We start from the raw sequence: 11,503 nt of genomic DNA, 5'->3' as shown, positions 1-11,503 counted from the left end.
TAAAAAGAAAAGAAGAAGAACAAAGAGGGAAGGCCTAGGAAGGCTAGTTCTCTCCCCTTGTTTTTAGCCTAAAGGCTAAACTAAGCTAACCATATGTTAGTTCTGGCCTTAAATGTAAAACACAGATATAAAAGTGGTACTGATCATGCTATCTATGTACATTCGCAAAAAAAAGAAGCACATTCCCCAAATGTTGAAAGTTTTTAGACTCAAAGCAACAAAACAAGCATTTTATCTGTTCAAAACTCTGTGAGCTATGTTTCACTTTTATTTTTATTTGTAGAATCATTTTAGAAAGCATACACAAGCTGTAGCCCTTTTAATTTGTCTGATATATTTTTTTCATTTAAAATGTTTATGTTCTTTGGACAATGTTTACAAAATGTGCAAGATGCTAAATTGTCAATTTGATAGTACAAGGTGTGTAGACAATTACTCCTGTGATCTTTAACTGTTAAAACTGCAGCAAAGCATACGTAATGTTTATGTGTATTGTAAAAAAAGGACAATAATAAAAGACAAATTGTATCTTGTGTGTAATGTTTTCTCTCAAAATATCTGATATCCTTCCTTCATACGTGACACCATACCTGAAAAAACACAGCTGATAATAAAAAAGTGAAATGTTGCATTTCTGGCACGCCATGTGTTGGATTATATTTGACAAAATGGGCAGCAGGATTGATCTTTATGGATAGATAGTGTTTGGTTTAGTCAGATCTTTTAAACACGTGAAATGTAGGCTTTGCTTTTGACCATAATAAAGGCTGATAGTCCAGTGTTTGTCTTTCTGTCTGACTAACACATCCAGACCCTCAGTGATGTTATCTCTAAAATACACAAGTGAAAACCTGGACATGAAAAAAAATGTGTATAAAATGCACTAAACCGTGGACTAGTGCAACCAAAACTAACAGCGATTGAAGATTATAGTTAGACGTACTGCGTGAATTTTCTATATTGTTTTCAATTAGGTTACTTTCATTCTTCTTTATTTTTTTTAAACGCAGTTAGTGGACACCTGATTCATTAAACACAAATTCATTTATTAAACTAAAAACAGAATTTGTACACCATACTATTATAAAAAAACCTAACCTACAATTTAAGATAATATATATTTGATACGAAATATCTTGGTTTCTTCTATTCTGAGGCTTACAGAGTATTACTCTGTAAGACATATACAAAATAAGACATATAAAGACATATAAGACATTTAAAAAGACATATAAAAAATAATATTGCATAGTACACTTTTTTTAGCTACTCTATTAATCTCTGATGCACTGTACAGAGGACATCCTGGGCTTTCCAGTGATATGTCATTAGTTAAAATGGCAAGCTGGGAAGTTCCTGTTTCTTTTCATCCAAAATGGCTTTCGTACCAACAAAAACATTTCATAGTAGGAGGAGGGGTATGTCAAATATTGTTGATACATTTTTATTTTTACATTGAAAACCATTAACATGTGAGGAACTTTATAATTAGTTCTGAAAGCAAAAACATAATTTGAGTTTTGAAATAACAGCTCTTTTAAAAATGTCCATACTAGTGGACATCAGGTTCATCTTCATGGACTTAATGACTCAACATTGTTGCAGGAGACAGAACTGAAGCAGACATTTCCTGTACCAGATAGTTAAGGGAGATTCAGATTTGAAGCTCTCAGATGATGAGAGAGATGAGGATTTTACACCTGGGATAGAAGAGGGTGAAGAAGTAAGGGGAAAGAGGCAGGAGGCCCAGATGAGCGCACAGATACATACATAGAGACAGGTAGGGACGAGCAGGAAAGACATGCTCATTGCTGCAGCATTCACCAAAAACCAAACTAGTTTTTTTAGTGATAAAATATACAGCAATGTTCAAATCAATTACTTATTTATTGTTTAAATAATGGTGAATGCATTCTTGTATTAAGATCACTCTATAAGCCTAATGTGTTACATAGTTTATCTGTTAATTTTGGCTGTCCTTTCACAATAATATGGTCTTGACGCAAAATGTTTTATTAACCCTAAAATTATTATGAAATACAACAGAACAATGTTTTTTGGTTTACTGCAGCTTTTCATATGTTCAGTCAGGAATCTAATAATGACTGATAATGGTGTTTAATAAATCTTAGATCCAAAAACATGTCAATCACCGTAATGATAATCTCAACATGTTTTAAACTTTAACTCGATGTTACAAAAGGACACACCGCAACCACTTCCAGAGAGGAAGGGAGCCACACACAGTCATAGCCTGAAGACCTGATCCGAAGCAACACCCACTAGTTCATTAAATTCCCCAATTAAATCATCATCCGAGAAGAAAATGTCCCCCACGAGAACATTCTCATTAAGTGCTTAGGATAATTTGCTACGGTGTAAGTCCTTCTCTGGCATGGAAGCACCGCGCCCGGCGCCTGCACATTTGATGATGAATGGCCTTCTTCAAGTTTCATCTGTTCATCTCCGCCTGTCTGTCTCAGTGTTTGCTGTTCAACAGGAGAGGAAGCGGGCTCCATATAGACATTTTCCAGGGCCTATTAATTTTCACATTCACGTGAAGGTCATGTATGTGCCTGTACCCTCGCCTTTTGATGTGTTGAGTCATTCACATAGCACAGACGGGTTGGGGCACACAAAGCCTGCAATGAGGACTCATGACCTATGCACGCAAGGTTGTGTGAGTGTGTGCTGTGAGTGTGTGTTTGATTATTTTTGAGAGAAAGTGAGGGGGTGGAAGAAAGAGAGGGAAATAAAATAAATGTGTATGCATGTTTTCATTTAAGTGTACGTTTGATGGGGTGGGGGTGGTCATAATATCGTGCGTGTACGTTTGATGGGGTGGGGGTGGTCATAATATCGTGCGTTCAGGTTGTGTTATCAGCTTTACTATTTGAGCAACACTTTCCCACCTTCCTGAAACCAGTTTCCTTTAGATCTGTGAGTTTGTGTGTGTGTGTGTGTGTGTGTGTGTGTGTGTGTGTGTGTGTGTGTGTGTGTGTGTGTGTGTGTGTGTGTGTGTGTGTGTGTGTGTGTGTGTTGGATGGAAAAGGAAGACAGCACTGGGAAATACATTAACTTATGTTATCCTTTCTCCTCCTGAGGCAAAGGGCCAGCTGTCTAGACAGAGTATAAGGAAATTAAACATTCCACTTCCGACAAAATAAAAGCATTAATATGTGTCCGAATTTCTTCACTTCCCAGAGAATTCCTGTGTGTGATGAACTAGTTTCTATTGCTCAGATTCCACACATATTGTGTGCCTGTTAACCATAGCAACATCACAGAAATCCCAGCCAGAATTAAACATGAGCTCATAAGCTTGAGTCAAAAAAGATTGGAAAAGACTCAAAAAGGTTTAACTGCAGTTTGGCAAGCGGATATGTCTGTTTGCGTTTATTCCAAATGGTATCTGTGATTCAATAGATGAGTGTGTGCATTAGCGAAATGGAAAGTTTTTCTTACGTCCTGCTGAGAAAAAATGCATGTTCATGTGACGCAGGGAAACCCTGACATCCCGAAGCTGATGCGTTGGACTACCCATGAGGGTCTGTGTTAAATAAATAAAGCAATGAAATGCAGTGACTCCAACCAACCACCCACACACATTCTCTCTCTCTCACACACACACACACACACACACACACACACACACACACACACACACACACACACACACACACTGTGTGTTCTTCATTTAGCAGGAAAAATTAGGTGTTTTGCACTTTGGGTGTGGGGTTTTGTGAATTGTGTTTAGTGTCCTGAGAAACTGAGCAATTAAAAAAATGTGTGTTAGCAATCGAGAAAAATTGTAAGTAATCAAGTACATTTACTTAAGTACTGTAAGTAAGAAGTAAGTACAATTTTGAGATACCTGTACGAGGTAAATTGTGTGCTTTTATTCCACTACATTAGATTTGGATTAATGTAGTGAAATATAATCAACACTTACAGTTTTTCTCGATTGCTAACACACGTTTTTCTTTTAGTTTCTCAGAACACTAAACACAATTCACAAAACCACACACCCAAAGTGCAAAACACCTAATTTCTCCTGCTAAATGAAGAACTGTACTGAAAACTACATAAACACTTACCAAATGCAAACTTTTGCACCAAATATAACACACTTCATTCATAATGCTATATTGTTTGACCACCCAACTACACACTGCTGAGCATAATCTAAAGCACTTTCATCTTTTATGGGCTATGCTCTGTATGTAGAGGTTTCTGCAGAGAAAGATTGCTTGAGAATACAGAAATACAGTAAATGAAGAAATACAAATGAGTTGTTGAAAACAATCACATCTGATTCAAAAATAACATTGTGCAACATGCATCTCAGCACATAGTTACTATGCTTCGGATCTCTCTAAGTGTGATGGCATTGTTTGCCAAAACCCAGTTTGTAACTGCTGCTTCCTGTGCCTCATTGAAAATCCTTAGCCTTCCACCTGCACCTCTTTGTTTCTCAGTCCTTCAGATAAACAACAAAGATATAGTGGTTGGTCAGTGTCTGTGTTGCATAAAAGTAAGTCTACCACAGTAAATTGTGCAGGATGTTTGTGCAGTTATACACCAACATGCCAACAATTAAATTACAGTAATGAAGTAAATACGTTTCACACAACAGATATAAGCACTGCACTGATATATCATGAGTTATGCAGAGCTAAAACTGGTAACTAACCTGTTGTCAATTCTAAGTGTCCGGATTACAGAGGCGACAGTAAATCGGTTTAGATTAGGCTGAACCCTCTGTCCAGCCTCTCTCATCGCCACACCATGGTTGCTAACATTTCATTTCATTAGAGTACTCTTCCTCCTCCTCTCAGTCTCAGCCCTGCTCTTCCTCTTCCTCCTCCTCTTGCTAATGCTTCCATGTTGGCTTCCATTGTTGCTGTAAGAAAGTGCCATGTTGATTTGCAAATTGTGTGGAAAGCTGGAAACGTGTTTAGAGTTTTGGAGATTTGAGCCGATGTTTTGCTCTTTGAGTGTCAGTTAAAATAATTGTGCTTTATGTAGCATTTTAGTGTGTTAGCAACCGAGAAAAACTGTAAAGCAGACTTTAGTTACGGGGGGGGGGTGTCCGGTGGCACCACTGCAGGTGAACTGAGACCTCTCCGAGTAGCAGTCCACAATCCATATTTAGGTCTGCCCCAACTGACTGAGGCCGGACGTAATGAGTAATTTTACTTTTGGTATATTTTGATGTCAATACGTTTGCACTTTTCATTGAGTAACATTTTGAATGCAGGGCTTTTACATGTAACAAAGTATTCCTTCACTGTGGTACTCTTACTTATGTACAAGATCTGAGGACTTTTTCCACCTCTGATTGTAAGACATTGCTTTGAAACAAGACATTCATTTAAAATCTGGATTATTAAAAGCAGCCTGGTTAAACCTTTTGGCGTCATTTGTCCTGAAGTCGGTGGAAATGGGTGCACTCTCTTTGAATAACATGATTTGGTTGCATGTTACATGACAATAAGTTCAATTTAATTAGAGTCTTGGTTGGATAGAGAAGATTTTTAATTGCCAATTTTTCTCTGTTATTGAATTGTTTAGCTCTTCCATTGATAACAAATATGTTTTTATATTGAAGTTCCTTTACCTTTACCACACTTGATTTGTTTTTCTTTTGACATTTTATTTGTATGCATCAAAACACCAAAACATTTCTTTGTGGGCGAATATATAGTATATTATATTATATAGTATATATAATATATACTTATATATACAGTCTATGGCGAAAACCTCCTCGGCATGAGGCAATACCGGGCAATACATAAATTGAGGTTTAAACTGGAAGTCTAATGTTTTGTCGCTCTCTAGTGGCAACAACTGGTAACTACAGACAACTACTTGCAGTTTCACATTGTGTCCACTATGGGGCGATGTCGTGAACGCGGAAGCAAAACCCACCCAGAGGAAACGGGACGAAAATCAGGAAGCTGCCTGCTTGTGACAGCCGTATCAAAGAAAAGCACTGTACAAAAAAAGGCCGGACCTGGGCTTGAACTCTTGTCCTTTTCGATTAGAAATAGACTCCTAAAACCCTCCAACAACATGGCGAAGACCACCGGGAACGCTGCCCGCTTCAGGCGTGTGGACGTGGACGAGTACGACGAGAACAAATTTGTGGACGAGGAGGACGGAGCAGAAAACCAACTGGGACCCGACGAGGCAGAGGTGGACTCCCTCATCAGACAATATCCTTTACATGATTAGCTAGCCTGTTAGCATCCACATACTGCTGAAGAAACCAACCACAATGGTCGGTGTTTATTTATGGCTGCTATGGTTAACTTCATGTATTCTCTGTATAGTATGTTGCCTGTATGAAAGGGCGTTTTGCAAGTAGGCCAGTTACTGTCCAGACTTGCCTGGCAGACACATTCCAGGGATGTCTGCTCCAAGACACACCGAGCTTTATATGAACTTTTAAGCAAGTGTGCATTTGCAAACAGGTTCACAATGTAATGGTAGGCCAGGCCTATATATCTTTTTTGTCTTTAAATAGTCGAGTAACTTCATCGTGTTTTCTGCCGGTTAGCTTAGTAGGTTGAGTGTAGCAGAAGCACAAGGTTTTGCTCATGAGCTAAACGATCTGCTTCCTCTTTGATACAGCAGTTCCAATTATAGTGTTTCTGTAAAGTGTGAAGCCAGCGGTTTCCGTCTAATAGGCCTTATAAGGCTTGAAAGTGCAGCACTTCCTTATTGAATAAGACAGTTCCCTCCCACCTCATGCTGCAGGGCAGGAGGAAAGGCTCGCGCTCGTTACAAATCTGACAACAACAATACTCAAATGATGAACATGGAAACAAATTGTACTTGCTTTTAAGTAATATAAAGTAGGGCACACTGCTTATACTGATTTATACCGATAGTATTTATTAAGAAGTTCACCCTTTTTTCTACTTGCTGATGAAAGAAACACTGCAAAGAATATTATGCTAACACTATTTTAACTTTTGTCTATCTCAAGAGTACTGATTATCCTCATCTTACCACCTGCTGATCCTTTAACCATGCCTTTTATTTTCTTCCATAACAAGGACTTTAGATTGTCTATCAATTGCATTTGGGTTGCACTTTGAAGGACTCTCTTCAAAGTCAGTATGGACAGGTGAAACAATATAGCTTATAGCAATAGCAGTTTTAACATAATAATGGACATGTGAGCCTATATTTTACATTTGGATTGTAAAACGGCACATTTTAATTACGGGTAAACTTGATGTTTTTTATATTATGCATGCAAACACCCACCTACATATCTCAAACAACTGAATCTGCAGACATTAATCACACAGAAATGGAGAGATAAACCAAATACGTTTGGGGGGCAAAAAAGTATTTAGTCAGCCACCAATTGTGCAAGTTCTCCCACTTAAAAAGATGAGAGAGGCCTGTAACTTTCATCCTAGGTATACCTCAACTATGAGAGACAAAATGAGCAAAAAAAAAATCCAGAAAATCACATTGTCTGATTTTAAAGAATTTATTTACAAATTATAGTGGAAAATAAGTATTTGGTCAATAACAGAAGTTAATCTCAATACTTTGTTATATACCCTTTTGTTGGCAATGACAGAGGTCAAACGTTTTCTGTAAGTCTTCACAAGGTTTTCACACACTGTTGCTGGTATTTTTGGCCCATTCCTCCATGCAGATCTCTAGAGCAGTGATGTTTTGGGGCTGTTGCTGGGCAACACAGACTTTCAACTCCCTCCAAAGATTTTCTGTGTATGGTGTTGGATGCATCAGCATTCCCTCCCGTTAGTTACCGTTCTCCTTTTTGACCGTTTTGTGATCTTTTGACCCCACGGGGTGTCTTGCGTGGAGCCCCAGATCGAGGGAGATTATCAGTGGTCTTGTATGTCTTCCATTTTCTATTTTCTTTTCCAAGCCTGTGCAGGTCTACAATTTTGTTTCTGGTGTCCTTTGACAGCTCTTTGGTCTTGGCCATAGGGCACACACNCACGCGAATATGTTCTCTCTGAAAGATGAGACAATTAAATTCACATTATTACCTTGATACTATCAGAGACCCGTGGATCTGCTGGTTTCAAACAGCCATTTAATAATGTGAATTTAATTGTCTCATCTTTCAGAGAGAACATATTCGCGTGTAATTTGAAATAAATAAAATACTACACATACATTATATATCTTTATCTTCTAAGTGATCCATGATTAGGACACATTTATTTTATGATATTAAATAATATAATCATTCTGAATAAAAGTAGCCCTCTTGAAAGCTATGTAGTCTATATATAATTAAGACTGAACTGCTTTGCAAATGAATGCTGGAACTTTTCAGTCTCTTTTGTTAAAAATTATTTTCAATATTAGTATTGTAATAAATTAAAAAAGGGAAGCTTTGCCTGTCAAATATCAGTACAATTTAGCTTGATTCTATTGAAGACTAAATTCGTGAGACATTAAGATTGTGAAAGAATAAAAATTCCTCACGTTAAAATATTTGATGTATTATAAGTCCGGTGAACTATCATCCCCAAAATGACGTCACCGTATGAAGGACTATATAAAAGGCATGTTCGGTGTGCAGGTTTACACATTCAAAGTCTGCCTCAGCGCGACACCGCTGAGTAGGAGAAGAGTGAAAAGGAAAGAAGAACGAGAGCGAGAACCAGAATCTACAAAGACTTTGGAGCATGAACACATTTACTTTAGCAGTTTTCTTCTTGGCGCTGGGTGTTCTTGTCTGCGCAGGGGGTGAGTAAACGGAACATCTGATTTTAAAATTTAAACAGATGCTGGAATTGTTTTACTTCGCGTTTTAATTTCAGCGTTGGCTGAAATGTTATATACATGTTTCAATTTTGTGTGTGTATTGGTCTATCAGAAGTCATACATATATATTCAATATGTTGAAATGTATTGTGTATGAATATATATATTATAGCCTCTAATACTAAAAGGTATCAATACCATTTGAGTGTCAGAAGTGAATTTTATTATCACACACACATTTATGAGATTTATTTATTCATATACATGTTTTTCTAAAACTAAAAATTATGCCATGAAGTGAACCAAATGAATGACTGTCCAACATTGTCTGTCCCAGGTAACCCATGTTGCTCAGAGCCATGCCAGAACAAGGGTGTTTGCACTGCACAAGGAGCAGATAATTACGAATGTGATTGCACACGAACAGGATATCAAGGACACAACTGCACAACACGTGAGTGTGATGGGCACAAGTGAGGTGATTGTAATGGCTGTGGTCTTTTATTCAATGACTAATGTTCCCTCTTGGCTTTACAGCTGAATTCCTCACCTGGATCAAAGTATCCCTGAAGCCGTCGCCCAACACTGTTCACTACCTTCTCACCCACTTTAAGGGCTTCTGGAACATCATCAACAACATCTCATTTCTCCGAAATGGCATCATGAAATATGTGCTGACATGTAAGCGTCTCTAGCTGAAGGCAAAAATAATTAAATAGATTGACACATCCAATCATTTGTTCAGCTGCTCTTGAAGAATAAGTTATAGCATTTGTACTAATAATGAAATGTTTTTTTCTCCCTCTAGCTCGATCCCACTTGATTGATAGTCCTCCAACTTTCAATGCTGATTATGGATACAAAAGCTGGGAAGCCTATTCCAACCTTTCTTATTATACACGCTCCCTCCCCCCTGTGCCGGAGGATTGCCCAACCCCTATGGGAGTAGTAGGTGAGAACACTCTCTCTGCCTCTGGAGAACCAGTTATTTCAGATTCTTAAATAATTAGCAAGATTAGCATGGACGCATTACATCACAAGCACAGCAAACCTGGATCCCTTCAGCTGGATTGGCAGAATGGAAATTTGCCTAAGGGACGCAGTAAAACCTGCACCAGCTAGTCCAAGCTGAAGGACAAACTGATTTATTAAGACTATTAACTTCAGTGATAGAGTAAATCACTACATTTGAATCATGTTCTTCTGTTATATCCAAACTGCCTTGATTCTGTATTGCAATGCTGCATGCTAACTGTGATTTTCTTAACTCCTTCCCCAGGTAAAAAGGAGCTACCTGATGCAAAGCTATTGGCTGAGAAGCTTCTGATGAGAAGACAGTTTATCCCGGACCCGCAGGGCACCAGCCTGATGTTTGCATTCTTCGCACAGCATTTCACACACCAGTTCTTCAAATCTGATATGAAGAAAGGACCTGCTTTTACCCTTGCTAAAGGTCACGGGGTAAGCATTTCAGATTTCACGCCTAGTCAGATTCTAATTGGGAAAAAGTCGACGAATATATTTGTGAATTAATACATTTTATTAATGCTGTTTATGCTTTCAGGTGGACCTCAGCCACATTTATGGAGACGCCCTGGAAAGGCAACATAAGCTCAGACTTTTCAAGGATGGCAAGCTTAAACATCAGGTATGAGAAGAGTCTGATGGACAGTCCTTTAAACAATGCTTCTGATCACACAAGTTTCTTACAGTTGCTTTCTCTCTTACGTAACTCTTCAGATCCTGGATGGAGAGGTGTACCCCCCAACAGTAAAGGAAGTGGGAGCTGAAATGCACTACCCACCTCATGTTCCCGAGTCGCACCGCTTCGCTGTGGGCCACGAGGCTTTCGGCCTGGTCCCCGGTCTGATGATGTACGCCACCATCTGGCTGCGGGAACACAACCGGGTGTGTGACGTGTTGAAGGAGGTCCACCCTGACTGGAACGACGAGAGGCTCTTCCAAACCACCCGGCTCATTCTGATTGGTGAGTTAATGCACAATCGTTTTGAAAACATTTGCTGTACTTTTGCTGGGAAAATGAAGGTCAAAACATTATAAGAAAGTTATATGGTGCAAATGTTATGGTATTTGCGTAGATACTGTGGGAATTAGAAAAGGAGGAAGTTGTACCTTTTTTATTTTATTTGGTTAATCACTAACCAGCAACCCTTTTATAAACAGTGGAACTTTTGAGCCCTACTGTGAGAAACAGGACATGTTTAGTTTTTCATTGCAGGACTATTCATCAACATCCAAACATAGTGACAAGAAATACACTACTCAAACCAAAGTACCTATTAAAACATTTTGTTTAAATGCAGACCGTCTTTCATTAAAGGTCACATGTCATGCTTTTCCGGTTATTACCCGTCCCCTTGTGTGTTATGAAGGTTTTTCTGCATGTAAACGGTGTGCAGAGTCTCCAATCCGTGGAGCCGTTACGTTACGTCCGCGGAGCCGTTACGTTAAGCCCCCGCTGATTGGTCCAAATTGACCAATCCACACACACACACACACACACTCAGTGCAGGCAGCCCTGCTGATTTCTGCTCCGTGCTGCAGGCTGATAAAAGACAGTTGGGATCGCGTGAAATTCTCTCTGCAGACCCATTCTCACAGCGTTTATCAACCTATAAACCTTTTTCTTATTCAATATCAAGCCACACTTATTGTTTTTATTTCGGCTGTGACTTTGTGTGTGTTCAGGTTGAGTTTGGCTGTGTATGGC

At 38.8% G+C, this 11,503-nt stretch overlaps 1 protein-coding gene across 1 annotated transcript in view; it reads left to right on the top strand.

Moving 5' to 3' along the window:
- The first annotated feature begins 8,610 nt into the window (after window positions 1-8,610).
- Window positions 8,611-11,503, top strand: part of ptgs2b (prostaglandin-endoperoxide synthase 2b) — a 6,003-nt gene continuing 3,110 nt past the window's right edge. Inside the window, exons 1-7 of the mRNA XM_010782359.1 lie at window positions 8,611-8,754; window positions 9,110-9,226; window positions 9,310-9,453; window positions 9,581-9,724; window positions 10,052-10,233; window positions 10,337-10,420; window positions 10,513-10,759. Of these exons, the coding sequence (XP_010780661.1) occupies window positions 8,694-8,754; window positions 9,110-9,226; window positions 9,310-9,453; window positions 9,581-9,724; window positions 10,052-10,233; window positions 10,337-10,420; window positions 10,513-10,759 (979 nt within the window). The 5' untranslated portion in view covers window positions 8,611-8,693. The remainder of the gene's footprint in view (window positions 8,755-9,109; window positions 9,227-9,309; window positions 9,454-9,580; window positions 9,725-10,051; window positions 10,234-10,336; window positions 10,421-10,512; window positions 10,760-11,503) is intronic.

This window comes from Notothenia coriiceps, unplaced genomic scaffold (assembly GCF_000735185.1).
Source record: "Notothenia coriiceps isolate Sejong01 unplaced genomic scaffold, NC01 NC01_scaffold00024667, whole genome shotgun sequence".
NCBI classification, from domain to species: domain Eukaryota; kingdom Metazoa; phylum Chordata; class Actinopteri; order Perciformes; family Nototheniidae; genus Notothenia; species Notothenia coriiceps.
The sequence above is the reverse complement of the archived record's forward strand: the minus strand, read 5'-3'. Positions and strand labels throughout refer to the sequence as shown.